This window comes from Idiotropiscis lumnitzeri, chromosome 14, assembly GCF_059441095.1.
Source record: "Idiotropiscis lumnitzeri isolate Australia: NSW breed Sydney's pygmy pipehorse chromosome 14, RoL_Ilum_1.0, whole genome shotgun sequence".
In the NCBI taxonomy this organism is placed as follows: domain Eukaryota; kingdom Metazoa; phylum Chordata; class Actinopteri; order Syngnathiformes; family Syngnathidae; genus Idiotropiscis; species Idiotropiscis lumnitzeri.
In genome coordinates, this window is record NC_142404.1 from 10,635,221 (window position 1) to 10,659,700 (window position 24,480).

The 24,480-nt window shown below is 39.2% G+C and overlaps 1 protein-coding gene and 1 long non-coding RNA gene across 4 annotated transcripts in view; both read right to left on the reverse strand.

Annotated features, from left to right (window-relative positions):
* Positions 1 to 10,709, reverse strand: part of igsf3 (immunoglobulin superfamily, member 3) — an 89,639-nt gene extending 78,930 nt beyond the window's left edge. For both annotated transcript variants that reach the window (XM_088314878.1, XM_088314877.1), the window contains exon 1: positions 10,128 to 10,709. In XM_088314878.1, coding sequence (XP_088171004.1) covers positions 10,128 to 10,167 — 40 coding nt within the window. In that variant the 5' untranslated portion in view covers positions 10,168 to 10,709. The remainder of the gene's footprint in view (positions 1 to 10,127) is intronic.
* Positions 10,710 to 11,577: 868 nt separating this feature from the next.
* Positions 11,578 to 22,303, reverse strand: LOC148323434 (uncharacterized). Of its 2 annotated transcripts, XR_015846538.1 has the most exons (4): positions 22,152 to 22,303; positions 20,616 to 20,913; positions 15,943 to 16,069; positions 11,578 to 11,753 (listed from the first exon to the last, which is right to left on the reverse strand). It is a non-coding gene; the product is annotated as an uncharacterized LOC148323434 (long non-coding RNA). The 2 variants fall into 2 exon arrangements; XR_015846539.1 differs by lacking the exon at positions 20,616 to 20,913.
* Between the last annotated feature and the right edge of the window lie 2,177 nt (positions 22,304 to 24,480).

Here is a 24,480-nt window from a genome sequence, read left to right on the forward strand (position 1 = left end):
AAAAGATTTTTAGAAAGATGTTGACGTCACAAAATGTTTATTATTGTGTTTCCAGTGGGGGTGCATCGATAATGAAGTTGAATTCCCCAGAGGTTGCACGATTCAGAAAGAAGACTTTTGAGAAAATGATTACAAAATGCTCAGAAGACATGTATTTAGTTTTTTCTTTGGCGGCAAGGTTTTTTTTTTTGGGTTGTTTTTTTTTTCTTTTCAACAGAATATCAAGAGAACTGTAGAATTCAGTACTTCACAGTGATTTTTGGGAAATAAATGCCTCCAAAATCAGACAAATTTAGAAAGGATTAACAAAGAACAGATTTTCTTTTTGTTTGTCTTTGTCAGAAAGTTACATAAAGTAAGCAGACTCCCATTCAACGTATCATCCTGTGCTTAGATTTTACAGGTCATAACTTGTATCTACCCTCGTAATATGAATAAAAAAATTTAGAATGAGATGGTTCATTATGCCTTTGCCCTTAACATCCAAAGTGATTGTTTTATTGTATTAAAACTGACTGGGCTGTTCAGTTCATTTAAGGCGACAACACATTGTCAATTGAGTTCTTTCTCCATTATTTCCTATAGAAAAAAAATTCAAAAACCGAACCATGATGATACATAGAGGCAAGCACATAATACACGGCTGTCAGTGGGTCACATGACACCGCATCAGTTAGCGTTTAAACAAACCAGTCATCCTCTGATGTGGCCGTTAAGTCTTCAGGTTTTGTTTCTAACAGTGCGTGCAAAATGGTCACAAATATTGTAGTGTTAAAGGTAAAAGTTGTAAAACTGGTATACCCCCCCTCACACACACACACACACACACACACCCCTACGCCCCTCCTACAATAAAGAGACGCTATTGCCAAAGCCATTAACTCCATATGAACACCTGCTCCCGAGTCGTCCCATCATCCCAACCCCCACCCTTGCCACATTCATCCAACAAAGACTTCACTCTTAAAAAAGTGAAATACCAAATCACGCACACGCAGACGCACGCACACGCACAAAAAAAAAAAAAAACAACTGCTAATATCATGTCATGTTCCAGCGCAATCACTGAGTGTTGGTGTTAATAAGTAAAAACGTATACTCACCAAAAAAACCTGCACTGTCATCCCTAATTATCCATCTCGTGCTAATGCACGATTGCGACGTGACAGCTGTGTCTACTTCATGTACGCTGGCGAGATTTTGTGTGACTGGCAGCTCGCTATCAGTTCGCAGGTTTGCGGATTAAGCCGCAGATCAGGGGGAAAAAAACTAATTAACTATTAATTAGTGCGCTTCAAACAGACTTTTCCGCCATTGTCAGTCATTTTGCCTTTGAGGCAGCAAAAGACGTGCTTGTGAATTCATGCATTTATGCATAGGCAATTAGACACACAAACACACACACCCCCACACACAACTCTTTGGTTCTTGCTGTAAAAGTAGGGAGAAAGCACATTAACGGAGCATAATGCCAGTCTTAGCGGAATGCTCTTTGCAGGGACAAAAAAAGTGTACTTTATGAACAATAAATAATCAAAACAAACGCAGACAATTAGTCGCACATTTCTGAAGTGTGAGCTATTGAATATGGATCATCTCTTTGTAGGTGGGGAGTGGTCGCCATAGTTACAAGACCCGGTGAGAATCCCACCAGTGTGAGCTCCACAAAGGCGGGGAGCAAGGCCACAATGAATGACAGCAGCATCTTGGTGATGCGGGAGCCGTGTATGGGTGTGCGCGCGTGTGAGCAAAATCAAGCGGAAGCTTCTGGCTGGCCCTTCATTATCACTTTCAAAGCCTGACAGCAAGAGAGGCGGAGCAGACAAAAATCCCAGAGGGGGGGGATGGGTCTGAGTTGGACTGTTTGCCAAGGCAGTGAAGGTGCTTGTAAACAGTCCAAGGTGGCTTCAGCTGCTAAAGACGGGAAGATTCGCCCGCTAATAAACACAGACGTGACAGCGTTTCCCATTCATCAATCTCAACACCGCCATGATGCCAATACTTGCAAATTGTGACACACCAACACTGGAAATCGTAATATCTATTTTTTTTTTTTTAAAAAGCCTTAAGGCCCAATATATATTGCATGATTGCAAGTGGCACAATTCATTTTTTTTTTTATTCTTGAGAGAGTGGCACAAAGAAGGAAAAAGTATGTGTAAAGAGGAAAAAAAAATTATGTGATCTGCCAACTTGATATCAGAATCAAGTCTCTTTGAAATGTGGGCGTACTAAATGCACAGATCGGATATACAGTAGAGTTTGACGCCATTGAAATGCAACGAGTGGCGACATAAGATATATACGCCCGTCTGCCCAAACAAGACATTAAAAGAAGACCTGCTTTAAATCGTGACCACGGCGAAAGCATCCACAAATATGGTACATTAAATCAGCAAAGTTATGGCCACGGGAGTAATATGCGGGATAAATCAGTGGCGGTCAGAGGGGCCAATTCTTATTCTCTGCTATTCTTTGTGTTATTGTGTAGTTTCATGTTATAAGTGTAAAGTACATTTGACAATTTATGTGCAATTGGGGAGTCAGTGCACAAAGGAAAACACGGTGAGCTCAAATGTGGGTTATGGTACTTGAAATGAACAAAGAAACAGGAAAGTAAAATACATCAAGAAATATAAAACATTACAAATGAGCACCAAATTGGAAGTAGGCCCAGAATCTTTTGTGTAAATCGAGCCTGAATCAGGGGGAACTTACACGACAAAGTTGTAGCAAAAAAAAAAAAAAGAAAAAGGTTTCCAATTTGACAACATGGTTAAAGCAATTCTCGTTTTCATGGATCTGCAAAAATGCCTGCACAACTCTATTGTATATGGCCAGGCAATATTTGACTAACACTCTGACAACAAACACTTGTATGCATTTTAAATGGCCTTTATTTGTGCACATGTGGGTTTGGAATTTGTTGGAGGTGCTAAGACATTTTTTCTTTCTTTGGAAACACCAAACGCACTGTCCATTTTCAGGACATCGCGTTTGGTGTTTCCAAAGAAAAATGTCTTTCTTTCAAAAATACCCAATTAGACACCAGTTTCAATTTTTGCTGTTGTCTTGAAAATGTTGCCCCAAAAAAATTAGGTTTTCCAAAATGTTTCAAGGAAAATGGTGTCCGAAATACAGTAAGTGTCTTCATCTTCGGGGCAGCAATCATCATCACATCAGCACCGGTCAGAAACTCTTTTTGCCCAGTCAAGACTTCAATTCTGGATAATTTGTGAACAACTTCACTCGCTTGTTCGTTCTTGTTTCCGTATTGGTTATGATGCATATATTTTCAAAGGAGCACTTTTTTTTCCGTTGCAAAACTGGTTATTTTTTCAGCCTTTTTTTAATGATTAAACATTAAGAAATTACCAAGTAGTAGGCGCTACACACATAAGAGCGGTGATACATTAAAACATATCCAATATAGAATTGTTTGGCCTTGAAGGGCTGCACTCTTATGAGCAGCCAGCTCACACATTTCCAGATTCAGCACGTTTCCGATCACGCAACCTATTTCCAGAGGTAAACAAGCCAACGTGGACATGTCGCAACAGGGATAATGAATTAGCGGCGTCGCTAACCTTGTTGTCTATGATGACAGCTTTGGTGTAGTTACACTCTGCCTTTTATTATCCTGCTCCCGCCTACACGTGAAGGAGGAAGCAATTGTCCAGTGGTGTTATCAGCGCTGTGTGGAGTTACCACACATTGGTCATGTGATGTGGTTTCCAACTAACATACGGGGGATAGCAAATTTTTCTGGAAGTGTGAGGATAAAAACCCACCAAGGTGGAGATTTTTTGGTGAAAAACTATTATTTAAACAAAGAAAATATACGGCCTCGAGGGAGTTGGATATCTGTTTCGGATCCTCCTTCAGGTGGGGGCAGTTTGCTAATTGGGTTTGTTTGAAGAGGAGCTGGGCTGAGCAGGGCGCTGTTTGGAATTGGAGTGGGGGAGGAGGTCAGGGGTAACTCACTGGAGGAGTATGAGGAGGAGGCAGCTGGAGGGCCACTCATTCAGCGGAGAAGAACACAGTGAAGTGGGCTAACAGAATCACCAAAGGGGGTGTGTTTTTTTTTTAGGTCACTTTGCCAAATTATGAGATAGAATTGTGGCAGAAAGGCCATGTTAAAAAAAAATTTTTTAAAAAAAGGCAGGAAGTTGGGATGTGGAGGAGTCCTGTCCGTTATCTCGCGCTTGTGCTTCAGTCATTCTCTGCTGAATCACTGCAGTAGACAGGAAGCCTCCCTCAAGAACTTGATTCATTTCACACGCTCCCTTGTCTTTGTACATGAACTGGAACGTGCGAACGATTGTCACGCACAAGTTTAGCTTACAGCTTTTGGTTTTCCATTTCGAAACATAACTTAGGAGACCGTGAAACAGTCGAATGCAACAGTTGGAATGAACAAGAGGCAAAAACATTTTAAAAAATTAAATCCTTCAGATCCAGCAGCTATGACGATTATTAAACGCGGTCACACGTGCAGATCGCTACAGATGTGATCAGCGACACTTAAAATTACTCCATTTTATTTTGTCAAGTGGATACACAAAATAAAATCATTTGGATCCAGACACATTTTCTAAGTCTACTTAAAAAATGCATCAGAATCTAGGTGATTCATTTTATTAGTATTTTTTTTTTTGTTTGTCTCACTTAAAATTTAGGCACAGTGGCCGACTGGTTAGCACGATGGCCTCACATTCTCCGGCCTTCCTGTGTGGAGTTTGCATGTTCTCCCTGTGCCTGCGTAGGTTTCCTTTGGGTACTCCGGTTTCCTCCCACATTCCAAAAAACATGCATGGCAGGTTGATTGAACACTCTAAATTGCCCCTAGGTATGAGTGTGAGCGCGGATGGTTGTCTTTGTGTGCCCTGCGATTGGCTGGTAACCAGGGCAGGGTGTACCCCGCCTACTATCTGAAGACAGCTGGAATAAGTTTGTGAGGAAAAGTGGAACAGATAATTGATCGATGGATGGATTATAACATTTAGTAAATAAAAAAATAAAAATAAAAAAAATAAAAAAAATCATGTAGTCGAACATGGCTTGCTTTGACCTACACATCAGAAGATGGAAAAATGCATCATGCATCATCATGCAACATCACTGTGAACCATCTAGCTGTGAGGCAAATCTGAAATCTGATTGGTTAAAAAAAAAAAACAGTCCAATTGCAAATATAGTTGAGTTACATCAGCCTGCACGGATTCTGAAGGCCCTGGGCAAGATTGCATTGACATGGCAACACAGAAGCTGACATCTGTTTCGATGAGGGGGGAAAAAAAATAATCCACATTCACAGTACGGAAACGAAAAGAACAGACTTCTCTGAATAAATACAATATCTTAGAACAATTATTAGAATTGAGGGCGTAAAAGAAAGCAGAAGAATGCAGCGGAAGCGTAGCATATCAAAAGCAGAACGTTTAGCATGCGAGTTTATTATTGTGTCAGCTCAAATGTTACAATGAGCGACGAACAATGTGCGGCCACCCACATGATCTCTGCCCACTTGCAACCGTGCTTGACGTGATACTACGCACAGTAGCTTGTAGAAGCCGATTTTGCCAACAGAAATGTGTCAATAGTGAGTAGAGCCTTGTCGACAGGGGAAGCGTAGAAATTTCTGCCTGAGAGGCTAGCAAAAGAAAAACATGCAGGTTTGGTGTGAGCTTCCATAAGTGGCTGTGAAGTCTTGTACGACAGGCCTGTAGATCGCCATGTAGGTAGGAAAAAAAAAATATTAACCAAGTTGCTGTCCCTCTTGCGGGGGGCCCTTATCTGATCCAAGAGTCAACACAAACATGAGACAACGTACCTTTGGAAGCGCAACTGATTGTCGACAAAGAGACATGGCAGCCCGCAGCAAACGGACGCGTTTTCAGTACACACCTGAGCTTTCATCGTTATTTACAGGAAACCATCACAGACGTTCTGGGTGACTGACAAGCTGATTGTCTTCCACCTCGTCTGATGGTTGCTTTATTTTTATTTTTTTCCATGATGCTTGAGTCGAGGCTATGATGCAACGCAGGCAACCGAACAAAAGCTATGCTGTCATGGGTGCGCACAGAGATGAGTTTACGACGCAAACGAGGACAATATAGCAAGTGTGGAAGAATAACAAAGGGATCGGAGAGGGGAAAAGGGAGCTGAAACGCAGGTTGGCGCACGACTAGACATGTCCCCTCACGAATACAGGCAGGTTTCATGGTTTGTTGCAAAAGTTGTCTTTTTGTGGAGAGCTACACAAGACAGCGAGTTCTGGAATTTTTCCGATAATCCCCACTGCGTTCGCCCTGGTGTCAGCTGACAACGTGGACGGCATTCCAAGTGGAGTAACAGCTGACTCATGATACTCACGGTGTGACCACATACACACACATTAAAATCCCCGCCGTATTGCGATTTGGGCATCAGCTGTTGGGTTCCATTCGGAACGAGGATGGGCATCAGGGAGTGCCATTGCGAAGTTTAAATGCTCTGACAGTTTGAAATGCCTCGCAGTCGCACTCAAGATGGGGGAGACACATTGTTGAAATTGTTTCAGCTTTACATTGTCTCCCTTTTAGGGGTGTCAAAATGCACATCAAGCGCACCACAATGCGCATCGAAACACCAAAATTTGCATATGAATTATTGAATAGAGAGCGTTGAGTTTTGGCACCACACAGAAGCGATAATATACGCATAATGGCTGTAAACGCAAGTGCTTTCATGCTACGTGATTGACCCAAAATTGGAAGGATGGCTTTATCCTCACTGAAATTATTTGGCTCGAGAACAACTTGAAATTTTTGCTTTTAAAAAAAACAAAAAAACAAAATTCAATGTTAAATGTGAAGGGATTATTGTCACACGAACAATGATGGCTCAGATTCAGAAAACAAGTGATCTGTGATTGGCTGTTACCTGAGCCCTGAGAAAATGTGATTTTTTTTTTTTCTTTCAGTCGACAGAAAGTCAAAATGTTTTACTTTTTGGGGAGTACTGGATGCCGCAACTGGTGGATTCTTTTTCTGAATTCTGACACGTCACACCTATATATTACAACACACAGTAAAATCCGTATTGCGCAAACTTTTATAGCACAAACTTCTGTTAAAAACAAAAATCTCACTCTTTTAATTATTTTTTTTAAATCAGAGTTAAATAAAATACATTAAGGAACACAATGCCATTTCTGATAAAAAAAAAAATCCTGTAGACCAGTCTTGAAATGTAGCATTATCAAATCTTTAATCGCATCCTTCTGCGGTGGTGTAGAAAGGTATAAGATTTTTATCCACGTTTGGAAGAGGCCTGATTCTGCTCTGAGTATATTCAAGTGTTTTTTTTTCCTTTTTACGCTGCCATCACCCAACCAAATTTCCAATTGAGAGCTGAAAAAAATACGCGTCACTTTGAATCATACATTGAAAATCACGGCTATGAGCGCCTAATAATCCAGATCTCTCAAATTCACAGTTCAACAATAATCTTAAAAAAAATGTATAAGGCTTTTTTCAAACGGTCTAACACAGGCGGACACACACCTTTCAAATTAGAACACACATGCACACACACGCCGACACACACACACATACTGGAGCCTCTAACTCTATGTTTGAAAAGCTAACAAGCATGCGAGCCTTGGGGCGCCGGCTCTTTGTCGGGTTTACATCACACAAATAATCTCACACGTAAACACACATCTGGTTGCAAACTCAGCAAAAAAAAGAAGAAAAAAAAACCCTGATGCAAGATGTGAAGTGAAGTAACACGACTGCCTCCCGTGGCTAGATCGGCTTCTTCATTTTTTTTTTTTTTTTTGTTGTTTGTGTGAAGAACATATTGCGATTGCCTGGTTGGAGTTTGGACGGGAGCTCAACTTGGCAGAAGCTTGTTTTTGGCTCAGCGAGTTGGGAGAGAAGGGAGACGGACAGCTTCAAATTACAGTAAGGTCGGACACAATCCTGTCAGGATGTTGGTTGGCCTCCAATTTGAAGTCAGCTTTTGCCCACAGGAGGAAAGAAAGAAAAAAAACGCTCTAGGATAAACCTGTCCCCTTCATGTAATTAACTGTCCAAAAATTCTCAATTGTCTTGCTAGGGTAAAAGTTAACCCATGTTAATATTAAGTCTATAATGGTTGCGTAAAGTGTTAAAAAAAAAAGTCAAGCACTAGAAACATAACAAAACTGCTGTTTTTATGCTCAGGATAAAGCAATATAGCCATCTTCTGGCGTCTTGGACATAATTAAGCATTTGAAGCAATTTGAGAGGCTTTATTTAGACAAAGTAGAGCTTTGCCACCATTTTGTGGCACCTATATTATAAATTTATTTTTGGGAGGGGGGGTTCGCCATGGATTTTCATAATTTGCTACAAGGCCTTATGTGAATAGTGGTAGGAGACCAAAATCAATTCTCAAGTTTTGTGTGATTTCTTTTCTTCCAAAACTGTCCAATCCAGAATTGGACACAAATTGAGCCATTTGACTTTTACAGGTTCGGCTGTAAATAATTGTAAGACTACAACATAAAAGCGATGCATTAGCCATTACCTTGCTTCCCCGCTGACAAGTAAACAAGCCAATGACTTCAGCATCACGTCGCTTATTGCAGAATCAATATCCACCGTAATGCAAACATGTCACCTTGTGAGAATATCGCGAAGCCCTCGAACCATGATGCACACACGACACACACCTACACTCACCACCCGCACAAACGGCTTCCAATTTCACCGTGTGATTCATTTTATTATGTAATAGCAGAACCAGCTCTTTCCCAGCCTTCGCTGAAGATAAAATCTGTTGTGGTTATCAATTGGAAAAACCACTCGTGTCCTAGTGAAAGTGCCTGAAATGGGATGGCAAGACGCAGCCAGGCGCAAACGGTAATCCTCTTGGCCGGGTGGGGGCCCCCTAGCCACCCTCCTTCCCCCGCCGGCATTCAACCCCTTGGTTGATGACAGGCCTCCCATATTCAAGAAGGCGCAAAAGCCATCTGGTGTTTGTTTGGGGGCGTGCATTGGTGCCAGCCAGCTTGTGTCTATTAGTGTTTGCTTCGACCAGTCACATCGTTGTCATAGCTTGTGTGAAACACACAATACAGTGGAACTAGGGTGACAAATGGATGTTAACCACAAACGTGTAAAGGGATGTCTGAAGTGTATGACAGGGCTTAGGGATGTCATATCCTGAGGTGATGTATCATCCAGGTGTGCGTCTATGATTTGGGTATGTGTGTGTGTGGTAACTCTAAACAATGGCAGGCAATCCACACCAGACTGCGAGCATCTATAGGGTTAATCTGTGACTAAGGTCTAAATATGACATTAACCTAGTTCAATGCACACATGCACAGCTGCTCACATAATGATATTGCAGTGACACTACTTTAAGTCAAATGTGTATCACTGGATAATCACTGCACCTTTGACTTGTCATAGTGATTTCCCCTCCAAACAGTGATTTGGTACACTTCATCTATACAGTTTGGGGGCATGCGAGCAGTCCTTTGTAGGTACAAACAGTAGCCTGCAAGCTCCTTAATTAGCCCTGTAGGCTCCATCTGTGTCTTTTCTACTTTAATGAACAGACAATGGCACAATGGAACGGCATATTAAATTCATAAAAGAAAAAAAAAAGTCATTTGCTCTTTCGAAAGTGCGTTGTCAATGGAGGGACTGTCTTTTGTACCCTTGACACTTGCCTTTAACAGCTTGGTTACCAAACTGCAGCTCTTTTAAGAGCTGGAAAGGGTTTAGTTGCCTTGGTGACCAATAACTAGCCCCTCGTTTTAATATATTTGTAAAACGATTTTAAAGCATTTTAATGGTATTTGTCTGATATTAGTATTGTATTGTATATATTTGTGGTGTAGTTTTTTTTATTTTATTTTATTTTATTTTATGACATGATTTTGTAGTCCCTTGAGAGACATTTATTGACTTTCATAGGTATGTAGTACTAACTGTATTTGCTGCACCGTAAGCTCCACCTGACTCTAAACTGCCAATTCCTACAGAACAGCGTCTAAATTCGGTTAAGACTGGCCCACAGTGGATGCCAAGAAGAAATTGGCGGGGAAAGTGCAAGAAGACTTAAATGTGTCGTGGTTGACTTACCGAAGAGCGAGAAGGCAACGAGGAGCACACCGGTTGCCATCGTGCCTTGGCCGGCTCTGCCACCCCCACGATGTCGCCCCTACTGGATGAACAAACGAGCGGCTGCTCCTCCGGACCCGGAAAAAGAGCGGAAGGTGAATCCTGCTCTTTGACGAGGCAAATCCACGCAAGGTGCTCCAACGACCCCCCCCAGTGTCCAGCACTAAAAAAAGATTTGGAACTCCTTTCTTCCGCTCACCTTATCGCCGAGGACGTGCGCCAGGCACCCGGGCGACCCAACCCACTCCCCGGCGTACTACCGCCACACATCCACGGACTGCGGCGCAGCTCCGGCTCACAACACTTCCAAGTCCCGCACGACTCTTTGTGGGGAACAGCGCACTACACGGGACGTGGAACAACCCACAATAAAAAATAAAATAAAAAGAGAGGCTGAATTAAGTCCGTGTTGGTTGTTCTTTTTTCCCACGTTGTTTTTTTGTGCCGCTGATAAGAGAGCAAATCTCAGTCCGTGTTCTCCCTCCACGGCAAATCCCGGAGACGTAATCAATCTCCCACTATCAACCCACGTAAACGCCAAGTGGGCGGGCACTGTGGAGGAAGCAGGCACGGCTTTGTGTTGTGGCACAATGCATCTAATTAATCAATGAAATATATATATATATATATATATATATATATATATATATATATATATATATATATATTTATATATATAATGAAATATATATATATATATATATATATTTATATATATATATATATATATGTATATATATATTTATATATATAATGAAATATATATATATATATATATATATTTATATATATATATATGAATAAATTCTTTTGAAACACTTTACGACCGTTACCACCCCCTACTCTAAAGAAATACTAAAACTTGAATAATATTTTTTTATCCTTCATCTCAAAAGTCCTCTTAAATTCAACACTTTAACTTTAGCAACTTTAATCAGCATGTTGGACCCTCCCCCTCCTCAGCCGTGTGGGACACCACCAGACACCCACCCACTGTGGGAGCGGTCACGATTTGCATGTGTGAGGAGCAAATGTAGGCCAGGAACACACTGACGGGTCAAGTTTGATCACCCAAGACAAGCGACAATACAACAATGAGGGTGAATAATGGACTGTGCAGCATGGAGGATAGGCCACCTGTCATAAAAAAAAATGCCTTCAAAGAGACCAAATGCGTCATAAAGTGCTTTGATGTGAACTTTTTCATTTTTAGCATCATTGAACAGGGATGACAAATTATGCAAACTGAAATCAGCCTTTTTTACCCTATAGCCATGTTTGGACCAGCTCAATGGCCTTCTTTGATAAGTTGCAAATTCATTAAAAATGAAATTGAACAGGGCGGCACAATGAACGACTGGTTACCATGTCCACCTCATAGTTCAGAGGTGCAGGGTTCGATTCCGGCTTCAGCCTTCTAGTGGAGTTTGCATGTAAATGCAGGGCATTCTCTATTGAGTTGAGGTCCGGTGATTGACTTGGCTAAAAAGTTCCACTTCTTCCCTTTGCTGAGTTAGCAGTGTGTGGTTTTTGGTCATTATCTTGTTGCATGATGAAGTTACACCAAATTAGTTTGGATGCATTTTTCTGTAAATCACAAAGACAAAATGGTTTTGTAGACTTCAGATTTCATTTTGTTGCTACCGTCACCATAAAGACGAGTGAGCCAGTTCCAGAAGCAGCCATGCAAGTCTAAACCGTGACATTACCTGCGCCATGCTTCACAGATGATCTTGAGGCTTATGGATCATAAAAATATCTTTTCTTTCACCATTACTTTAATAGAGGTTAATCTTGCTCTCCTCAGTCCATAAAACTTTGTTCCAAAACATTTGTGGCTCATCTCTGGACTGCTTTGCAAAATTCACGCTTTTGCTGATGGGTGGTTTGCATCTTGTGGTATGTCATTTAAATTTGAAATCTTCTTTGAACAGTAGATTGTGATATTGTTCTTCATCAATTTTCGCTCCGCTTTTTCTGCTCTCATAGTGAGTTCTCTGTCCTGAATGTTTGCTTGACGTTAAATGCAGTTTTCACAGGCGAAACTCAAAGCCCAAAACAAGCATTATCTAATATTTTAAGCCAGGTGGTCTTCAAGTCTGTCCCCGAGGGCCGGTGTCCGGCCTGTTTTCCTTCTCTTCCTGTTGCAACGCACCTGATTCAAATGATCAGGATCGTTATCTTAGCTTCTGCAGACCTTTCTGATTATCTGAATTATTTGAATCAGGCGTGTTGCAGTCGGGAGCGATGGAAAAAGGCAGAACACCGGCCCTTGAGGAACAGAATTGAGGATTTCTGGTTTAAGCAATCAATCTAAATGGAAACACCTGAGGAACAGGAAACATCTCGCAGTCATGTTCCAATACTTTTGCTCACTTAAAAAGCAGGTAGCTTCAAATGACAAGTGATTTTTTGGGGGGGTGGAGTTGGAGAACACTTGTGACACATTTAATGAATTAATATGCATATTTATCCAGATTTTCACAACAGCTACATTGTTGTTGTTGTTTTTTTACATGGCCACTGTGTCTCAATGTTTCATCCGCCTGGTAGTTTTATTTTCAACCCTATTTGTTGGCTTACTATGCCAAGTTGATGGCTGTGAAGCACATTTTAAATTGGAAATTTGTTCTTAATTTCCTTTCATATCCATCTGTAAAAAAAAAAAAGTAATTAAAACAAGAAAGCTTGCTGCGGCCTTATGCGCAGCGCAGCACAATAAACAGGAACACAAAAAAGAACGCAGTCGACTTGACTCACGGCACTGTGAGTCGTTGGTCCTGCATCAGTGAGACTTAAAACCGTCTACTCCCATCTATATTATGTATCTCAAAATCCGTTTGAATCCAGGGCAGGACCATGGTTCTAATTTGGGTCTTGAGGTGAAAAGCTTTAGAAAAACCCTGGTCAAGATCCTCATCATGTGCTTATTGATTTGCACAAATCTGCAGCTTTATAAGGGATGATCCCAATTTGAAAACATAGTGAGTGAAAGTATGCTGGGAAAGAGAAAATGGATCCGTTGTGGGCGAGAGTGCCCCCCCCTTCCAAAAAAAAATCTAGAATCCAAGAAGTAGAACGTGAAGGGCAACACAACACTCCCCTGCCGTGTCGTATAAATAAATGAGCAGGCCTTTACATGTGCATAAACAAACAAGTGACGTGACATGGATCCATCTGCAAGTCAATCGTTCAACAGGGAATCGAAAGTTTCAAGCACTGCTTGAATATCTTTATTTATTTTATTGGAAGAAAAAAAAAAGCCTGTTTGCTTTGCTTTGTAGACTTCAATTCAAAGTTCTTTAACAACCAGCGAAATTGTTCTGAGAGGCCGATGCAGTGTTTTAATGAGCACTCCCTTGGACCCTTTCAGCTTGAACACAATCGATATTGGGTTGATTTAACAACACGTTTCTTTGATAGTAAATAGAGGGAAAATAAATGATTCACTCCAGAGTCAACTGTCCACATCATAAGGGGAAAAAAAATGTTTGGAGTAAGAATGGAGGTGATATGTAATGTGTCCTTATCACAATTCTAAACACTTCTCGGGGTTCTTAATAGCAAAAAATTAAATGTTTTTTGTCAAAATACGCAAATGATGAAGACTTATACGACACTTAATTGTTTCTTATAAGGCTGAACAATTAATCAAATTCAAATCGACATTACAATGTAGAAGAGTACAATTTTCCAATCGCAAAGGCAACAATTTTGAAAAAAAAAAAAAAAAAGTTAATTTTGGTCGGTCATTGGCTTCATTTGATAGATTTTTGTATATTGCATTTTTTTTTTCCATTTAGTGTCTTGGTACATTCCGTGTTTAAGAAGTACAGTCCTCACATCTACACATTGTTTTACGAAACATGAAAAGTTCAAGTGACAAATTTTTTTCATTATTGTTGTAATCTGATTTATCTCATTTTATGGTCACACCACTTTGAATACAATTAAGTCATTAAAAAGTTCATTTTCCTGAAAAGGACTCCTTTAAAAAAAAAAAAAAAAAGAAAAGTTGCCCTTCTGTGTTGGCATTGCTGAAACTTTTAAGGTACATTTTCCCCCAGAAAGGTTTGTGGGCATGGAAACGATTTCATGCTAATTGGAGTTATTTAAATGGTCCAACTAGGTAGTAAAAGATATTTTCCCCTCTCCTTTTGGCAAAAGAAACATAATTTTTTTTTTTTTTAAAAACAACGTATGCAAACATTTATTCGTGCTTCTTCAGAGGTCCGTCCAGATCCAATAGTGCTGAATCCAGCTGGCGAGGTTCATTACACCTGGTCTACATATTGCTGCACCTAAATTTAGCCATCCTCTCCACAGACTCCTCATTGCACGGGTGCATGACGCCACATTTTGCACATGCGGCCAACCAGCTCGGCGCGAACGTCGTTATCGCGATCAGATCACCTTTGACGACAAAGCCAAACCTCGGAAAGTAGCCTCAAATATGTTTTCTCACAGGGGAAACATATTGAGATTAGTGTTTGCGGAGGGGTGCAGTAAGGGAGGGGGGGGGCTGGTCATATGATATCTCCATGGAAACAGGAGGCTGCGCTTGATTCCAGGGTCCTGCTACTACTTCGTGAAACGTGTGCAGATCATTTAATTTCTTTGAAAATATGAATATTTCAGTGGCCTACATCGCCATTTGTTAAGTTGATGGGCTCAATGCAGCACAGGCAGGCAGAGGGAGGTCAGCATGGAATGAGAGAAAGCGAGAATTTGAATCATGTATGACATTGAATCCATGCAGAAGTGTCAGGTGGGATGCAAAGGTGATGTAACGAGTTCACAATTCTCAGTGAGATGTTTAAACAAGCAAGAGGAAAATAAAATTACTTTTGCTCACTTACAAGAAAATAGGACAGATGGTAAAAGTGCTGGAAAGACAAAGAGCAGAAATTTTAACTTTCGTTGCAGGCAAGTCACCTACTATCAGCCAGGCGGATTATTGGGGCGCATGTCGGTATCAAGGTTTTTTTTTTTCTTTTTTTTTCCAATCCAACTAACTGTTGGCCAGTAGTGAGAATGAAGTCTTTTTTGGGGGGTTTTTGAACTCAGAATAACGATAAGTGAAAGATCGCAATTTCAATTATATTGAAATTTCGTTTGATCCATTCTAAGATTAAAAAAATATTTGATGCTGATTTAAAAAAAAGTCTATACAGATTTTTGAGATAGTCATTTTCGCGCAACACGACTTTTACCATGCATTGAAATATATTACTGATGACGTTTCAGCTTGCTTCATTTTAGCTTTGTGGTGTGCAGTTTGATTTTTCCTCATCATTTTTTTACAAATCTGCTCAAATGTTAGAAATCGATATGTGTATCGAGCTTTGGATAGCAAAATTCCACAAAGCAGCAGCCCAAATCTTCAATGTGGGATTTAAAGTGATCTGAGTCACCGCGCATAGTGAAAACAGTCCAATTACCGGTGGCACACTTCACATCAGCACAGCAGATTACACCCAATCTACTCCGACCTGTGATTGTGCACAGCTGAGACCGCCAACGTCAGGGATGTAATTTAGCTGTCATGCAAGGAGATGCTCGCCGTGTGGTTATTTTAGAGAAGCCAGCGCAATCAAAGCTTCACACAACAAAGTTACTTTCAGGTGGACCGTGTCTCACAATACATTAGCAGGCATTTTCCAGCAAATGAATTATTCATCATAAAGGCTCCTAATGCAGATTATTAATATTGAAATGACCATCAAGCACTTCTTTTTTCACTTAGTGCGTCTCTTTTTTTTTTCCCATTTCTCACCTTTTGATAGACTTCTTCAATCCATTCCTTTGTCATGCTGTCTCTCATTTCAAATAGATTGAGTGCTTCTTTTTGCCCACTTCCTCATGAAGAGTGTGCTCGTCACGATGACTGGCGCTGCCTTCGACTTTTTGGTTTCATGTTTTGGAAAAGAAGAATAGCACAGCATTGTTAAATATAAATATAAAACTCGGATTAGACATGATAAAAGTGAATGTAAAGAATTAAAATGGTTTTATGAAGTGTAATGATGGGGTGTGGCCCGGTTTGATAATTTATCGCAAGTTGAGATCAGCATGAGCGTCCGGTCTATGCTTCTTGTGAGTGTTCACATTTTGTATTTGTTTATTTGCCCCCATTCAATGAATGGCAGGGTTAAATTTTTATGAATAAGGATGAACAGGGTTCACAGGTTGCGGAAGGAGGACATAGATAGCAATATAGCATAGGTTTTATAAAAATGTGCTAAATCAGATATTCACGTACAGTATATTTTTAATGTCATGTATATTTAAGAAAAACATCTAAATACGTTTCCTGAATTCACATATTTTTCATCCACCTCACTCTCTGTGACCGTCTTTCGTCTTCATATTGATCATGTGGGTGTCGCCCCGATATACGAATCAAGACTGTCATCCATTATGCATGTCCAGCGTACAGACTCACAGACATATTGCAATAATGGAGAAGGGCAGACAAAAATGTAGCTAAAGTCAGAAAAAGATGAAGCACATGCACACACATTCATGTTAGGTGATGACAATGTCAGTGGCAGGTACAGTCTTGTCTTTGGCTTTTGCCGAGGACCAACAAAGCAGATGCTATCCATCAAATCCAGCCTGAACTCACGCATGTTTATTTTGGAAAGGGAGTTGGGGCACGGTGAAAACAAAAATCTGACTTTGGGCCCCAGCTTTTCAATGCTAAAAACAGAAAACTTTAACTGTATGGATCTTTCTTCTTCTCATGAATGAAAACTTCTCACATAATTAGAAAAAAGCAACAACTCTAACTTTTCTTTGATTTTTTTTCTTTGCCAAACAAATTAATCTTTATGCATGACAATACACCATCTTATGCCGCGAAAAATTCTTCTGCATGATGGGTTGCTACCGGCAGTACAGGAGAGAAACCACTCGTCCCCTGACGATCAACCCTATTGAGAATCTTTGAAGCATCCTTAAGCAAAAAGGTCTATGAGGGTAAGAGGCAGTAACAAAAAATCTATCAGGTTGGGAGGCAGTTCACATCCAAAATTCAGCTCCGGGATGCCATTCTGACATTCTGGAAAGAAATTCAAGCAGAGGCTGTCCAAAAACGCACAAATTAAATCGATGCAAGAATTGCAAAGATGCTATCAGAGAAGCAGTCCTATGTTGAAACTTGTCCGGTTAAGGTGTTTCTGATTGAAATAGCTTTTCATTTCAGCAATTACAACCTCATCATGCTGCAAACTCAACAAATTACTTTGTTCTTTGCAACCTATATAATGTCTTGAAACACTGCTGTTTTAATAATAAGTGCATTTTTACAAATACGCTTTGATTAAAAAAAAATGCTATCTTTGGGAGGATTGCATAAAAACATTAAAATTATTCTTAAACGATTGATAACTTGGAAATAATGCTGAGTGCAATTCTCATAAAAATCAGAGATAAACAATTGAATATTAATTTTAAATGTGGTATTTCTGTTTTAAGGCGGAATTTTCAGAGTCCTATGAGATCTTCGTTTAATTATATTATTGTTCTGTACAGAGTTTGGTACAGAACTGACCACCAGGTCGGATACCGGTACCGGTTCGTTGGATACTGTGGACCAGGTCGCGACGGCCCGCACTGATGAAAGAATTTAAAAAAAAAAAACTTGCAGTTGACGCATGTCAAGGTGCTAATTTTCTCAGTCGCATTACGCTATTAAACGCGTAAGCTAGCAAAATGAGTAACGATAGCATGTACGAAGCCTTAACTAAAAGAAAACCTTGCAATAAAATATTTTTTTTAATTTTTATTTTTAAGAAGGAAAAAAAACTCAAGATTTAAATTTTAAAATACTTTAATTATTGAATTAACTCGTTTAAAATGACTTCTAAGGATTTGATTTTGTGGAATTCTTCAGACATTTTATCCGTGTCAATACAACATTTTAAGTGCTGCTTTTTGTATGAATTAAATTCTATAAATTGATTACGTGACGCATTTAACTTACAACAGTGCAAATAAACACGTGAGCATGTTCACGCTATTGACCGATATTGCATGCCTCGTAGCCTTACTCCGTTCACGTTTTGTGAGTGTAGTAAAGCAAACATATCCTTCCAGTTTTCCTTCATCACAACTTGCCCTGACTCTCGCCTCCGTTCTGCTTGCTCTTCAGATGCTTGTGAGAGGGAACCAGGCAGACCTCCCAGCGAAAAATAAATAAATAAAAAGAGAGGCTTTAATTGATGCCGTCGCTTTTGGGAATGCCGTTCGGCATTAAAACATGCTTTACATACACAAATCCAAATCAACCTATTAGCACATGAAAATTGGGGCAACCGTCTTCTTTGCCCTTCCGAGAAAACTCAACCGCCAATTTTGATGACTAAAAGCATTTCAGAGAAATGCTCATGGGCTGACCTGCTTTTATCTGTGCAATAATAACAATAATATTAATAATAATAATAATAATAATAATAATAATAATAATAATAATAATAATAATAATAATAATAATAATAATAATAATAATAATAATAATAATAATAATAATAATAATAATAATACTCTACAGTGTCCACCTTGATGCTTGGTCTGTTTTCTTGCTTCCCTCTATCTGCACAAATTAACGACTGCCTCAAATGAATCCTGCGATCTAACTTTAGCCCTCACACTGCAAATTACTTCAAACTTGCACTACACAGGGAATGTGTCCTCTGACCATTTGAACCTGGGTAAAAAACATAGATTGGATGAAAAGGCTACAGTGGCGGTTACATGCTGTGCTGTATGCAATTAGGCTGTGCTTGCAACTCATGATTAAAAGAAAATGGAGCGTATTTCTCATTTCCTCCACTTTGACTGTACAAGTCCGAGTGGACCTGACCATCTCACACGGGTGTAGCTCGATGGTGTGTGTCACGCCAGTCTACCTCACTGTCACATCAGCCAGCAGTTCACATAGCCAGAAGACGAAGAAGACTTAGTGGTGCACTGACGCATTTGTTTGCATGCATGCATGAAACGACTTAGTTTATTGTATTCTGATAAGTTTTAGCATACTATTGGCATGGCTCAAAATTAGCGGTTTTGCATTGCAGGTTGTGAGCAAAATGTGCATTTTGTGCCTCATCAAAATACATTGAATAGCAAAACTGAGAATCAGAGATTCTTAATTCAGTTTTTCCGATAATTGATCAATGGAGACAGTCCAAAAAGCTTACGCAACCTTGTAAACGTGGCGCAAGACACTTTCTAACCTGTATGCGTGTCGTAGGATGTCGAGTCAAGTTTCATGCTGTTCACACCAGAGCTAACTTGAAATGAGCTTCAGCTGGCTAGCAAGTGTGACAAAACACGTTGCTGAGTCGTTATTAAGTCAGCAATCATTGCCTTGGCATCGAATAAGACACAGAGTTTTGATTTTCACTTTTGAGGTCTGCAAAATAAATTAATAAAATAAAATAAAATAAAATAAAATAAAATAAAATAAAATAAAATAAAATAAAATAAAATAAAATAAAATAAAATAAAATAAAATCAAATTAAATAAAATAAAATTAAATAAAATAAAATTAAATTACAGATCTTTTTAATTTTTTCAAATCAATTTAGCTTTGCTAAAAGACCAAAAAAAAAACATTCAGAATTACTCAAAATGAAATTTCAATTTGTTTGAAATTTTTCTAGACAAGAAAATTTAGGTTGTTGCTTGACACAAAGATTGCTTGTATGAACAAAAGAAAATGTATTTTTTCATTTGTTATACTGTCATATTTTTATTATTTAATGAAAGCCTTGCTTCAGGTCTCTGGGATTAACCTGCAAAATGTGTTTTGTTGTTCCTCAAATATAGTAATCAAATATCAAAATTGCTTTACAAAGGAAAAAATAAACTCAAGCCTTGTATTCAGACTTATTATAAGGCCTTGTAACATTGTGCAACGTGAACATGCATAACCACTTCGCTTAAATTTAGGGGTGAAAAAAAATAAAACTGGTACTAATACCACATTTCGAGAATCAGTGGTCTATGTTTGTTGTTCAGTTTTGCCATCTGCAAATTGCTAACATGGTCAATGCTGATTTAAATCCATAGAAGATTAAATTGTCCATAGGTTTTGGCAATTTGATTGTAAATTGTAAATAGTTCTATGTGTCTTATCATTGGCCACCTCTCTCCCATTTACCGGAGTTGGTTATTAGTGTTTTTCACCTGTACTCCCCCACACAAATGATCTGAAATGATCAACATTAATAAAGATTTGGTTTGTATAATTCCTCACTTACAGAGTACAGGGAAAAAGCTTGTTTGTAAAACAAATGCTGTAAATTTACCGTCATGGGTTGAAGTGTGCGGTGTTTGTCAGCTAATTAGCGACATGCATCAGTGGTACAACATCTGTGACGCACACACATGCACACAAGCAAACGCTGGCGGCTCTTGATGGGCTCACAACACTCTATCACCTTCATGCGGCATCAAAGATGGCGCCCCGGTGGAAGCGAACAGCTCATCAAATGTGCAGATGTACACTGAAGAAGCCTGTAAACACTCTCAAACTGGCGATGTTTGCTGCGTGGATCTATTTGATTTGACTTGGTCCTTCCTTCTGTGTGCTCTTGCATATTTAGACGACGGAGGCAAATGTAAGCAATTCCCCAATGGCGGGAGCTGAGTGGCAGGTATTTCAAAGTTTGTATTTCTTTTCCGCCACAGATGTTGCCATGACAACATGAAGACAACAGGAAATGGGGAGGGGTGGCGCTGTAACACAAAAGAAGAAAAATCACCCGCGCAGTAGTGATTGCGGTTGGAAAGGTCCAAAAATACTCGACTAGGTAGAATGCAATACTTGAACTGAGCACATGTTAATACCAATACTGGGATTACACTTGAGAAAAAAGACCAATGCAGAAAATTCCAACATATAAGACATTAAGGGGGCTTCCCAAAACAAAGACATTGGGTAAACTAACAGCACGGTGGAGACATTTTGGTCAGAAAGACCCATACAGGAAAGACACCAAGAAAGAGATCAATGTAAGAAATACTTGAGAAAAGAGAGGCCAATACAAGGAACATATTGGAGAAAAGACTAATGAAAGCAAAACAACGCGGGGGGAATATTTACTGCTAAGTCTTTGATTCATCAATATGCTCTTACTTGATTTTGTTCTTAATCTGCGAAAAAAAATTCGAACCATGCATACACAAATAATGAAGGATTGGCTTTCAAAAAAGATGCTCAACATCTTGAAACTACATTTATCTATCATAAATATAACGATAATGAAAATAGGGAATTTGCCAAAGAGTTGACTAAATGTCTTCAATAATTTTGCAATAGACACTGCACGCCATTCATATACCGATGATCTTAACTCAAGAAAAGCGTCAGTTTTAGTCTTATCAAATCTCAGCGTGGCATTTGATATGGTAGAACATGATGATACTGTACGCTGTCGAGCAGTTTGGAAACATACGTAGGAATAGTCCTTAAATGGTCCAAGGTCTACTTGCAGGAAGTTATTTTGTGACCACTGGAAATGTTTAATCTGATCATATTGCTAAGGCATGAGGAGTCCCTCAAGGGTCAGTTCTTGAACCCCAACTGTACATATGGAATTGTAAATATGGTTAAGTATTTTTCTAAACCTCAAATACATAAGTGGAAGTGGGCATGGGTATTGTGATTCCATGACGCGTTGCTAAAAGAAACGAAAAATGACAGTGATGTCACAGCACGCTTCAGCCTGCGTTCTAGAACCAGCTCGGATGAGATTCTGAGCAACAGTTCCATTGTTACCCAAAAATGTAAAAACAGCGACAAACCGCGACAAGACTACATATACAGTTAAGTGGTACTAGTACTCTATGTATTTGTGATAGCAGTGCAGTGATCTACCGTCACAAGAAAGACGTCATCTGCTCTCGCTGCCACTATCAACATGGAGATAACATGCATTTTTCACGGGGGACAGGACAGGGAGAAAGCGGCTTACTCTTATCGGCCCATTCTCTCAGCCAGCACACTTCATATCCACCACGACAGGACAGCCAGAATGTCACACTGGTGTTCCGACATGCGTGAGGGATTCCACACTGAGTGGTGACAGGGACATGATAAGTGGACAAATGCTGCTCCGGAACACTTCTGAAGGTGGTCCCCAGGGGGCACTGTGGACCAATTGTTCTGGGTTCATATACGTGCACATGCGCTGTCAATATATGGATTTCTTTTTTCTTCTATTGAGTTGTTGTAAAATTATTGCATTCAAAAGTATTTTCATGCAAAATAAAAGAAATTGATTGTTGGTTTACCTAACACTTTTCTAGATACAAAATCATTTGAATGAATTACATATTTTGCCAGACTTACTGAAATAAGGGAACCAAAATAAACCCTTTGCATTTAACAATGGTTAATCTGACAACAAAATATTTTTACCTGTGTGATTGCTGTCCAAAAGAGAGCATATCCCATACCATATATTTCCAAGGGGTGGGTGGGATAAATAAATACACGTTTGTTGAGAGATCGCTAAACAAGTAGCAGTACAGGCTTTTACTTTATATGGCACTATTTAAGTTGTTTTCATTTTGTCCTCCCCAGTTTCATCCAGCAGATGCTCGGGTGTCTCAAGGGAGAATAACAATAATGCAGTCTGGACAAGAGAAGAGAGACTGCTCTAACCAGTTTAGAGAGTTGCATGCAGTCTGAGTGGCTATATGGGGCGAGGCAATCCCCTCAATGAGTTTTGACTGGAATTTTTCTCAAATGCTGCATGAGAATGTAAGCGCCGGTGCTTTTTGAAATGCATTCTGTATATGAGAGGGTCACCAACCGAGTTGGTGGCTAAAACAGCCGGAAGATAATAACATGTGCTCTTTTCAATTAGGATTTAAAGAGTAATGTTATTCGTGAAATCTGCGCATTTTATCTTAAAGTGCTTCACTTCACTCCAAACGTTGAATAAACTTCCAAAATTCACCTTGTAATTTTTTTTTTACCAATTAAATGCTGTATTTTACAACATAAATGCTTTTTGTATTTCGTGCTCCCAGCATATTGTATTTTACCACCCCCCAAAATATTTTACCTCATAATAATATAGTTTGCTATTAGTAAAATATTTCACACAAAAATGGCATTTTATGATGCAAAAAAAGTGATGTTTTCTCATTTAATTGCATTGTTAGGTAGTTACAGTTCAGCCATTTTATTCATTGATGTTACTTTTTTCCTTCACATGTTTTTATATTATTTATTTATTTTGTAATAATTATTCAAAAATAATATTAAATCATCATTTTATTCTAAGTGTTAAATCCATAATGAACAGAGGGTTAAAAAAACAATATCTTAAACAGTATATTATTATCACCACATATCCGGTATTCATTTAGTAACTCTCATGTGTGATCATTGGTGGAAAGCCCACCCATTCATTTTGCCTCTGAAAAGTGACATTTCTTAGTTTGCTCTGACAGGCATCGCCACGGCAACAATTCTTCAGGTCAACATAGAAATAAGGCTCACTGAGAGGGAACTACTCACAAAGATGAGATGATTCACACCAGAATCATCTCCACTGGACTCCCTACTCCTAGATATAGTTCCAAAATAAGATGAGATTTTTTTTTTTTTGGGACCTTGAGGTGAATAATACACAGTCATCAGAGCAGAGCTGTTCTCTGTATGAAAGTCATTTCAAGGCTCGGCCCATTTCCTCAAAAGAAATAAATAGCTTCTATTCTAGTCTCTCACACAGATGGGGCATTAAACTTTGATAAAGCTGATGCAAGGGGGAAAAAAACCAGATCACTATATTTTTCTTTAACTCATCCAATTCCATTAAACGCGAACATCTGCTAGGATGAAACTAAATGGGAATGGATGGCAATTTTGTGGAATATATATTCTGTTTTCAATTTGAGAAATTCTTGCAATTTTTTTTTAACTCACTTACTTTGTTGATGCCTATCCTATTAATCTATTTTTTTGTTTGCTAAAATTTGTCACATTTGTTTTAGTAGTCATGTGTATATTTTGTATATATTTTTATTATATTATTTATATTTTATCCTAAGTATAATCCTATAAGACAAAAATAAACTAATGATGTCATCTTATCCTATAGCTGTGCCTTACTGTAGCTCTGGGCACACCATAGTCTCCATTTTGCTGCAGCTGTCTGTTCTCTGGCTGCCCTCAGTCTTTTCTCCACATCAGACTGCAACCTAAAAATCATAATAATAATAATAATGAGCATGCAAACATGGTTATCCATCTGCTGTGCGCAGCAGACTCCACAGTCTCCATTTTGCTGC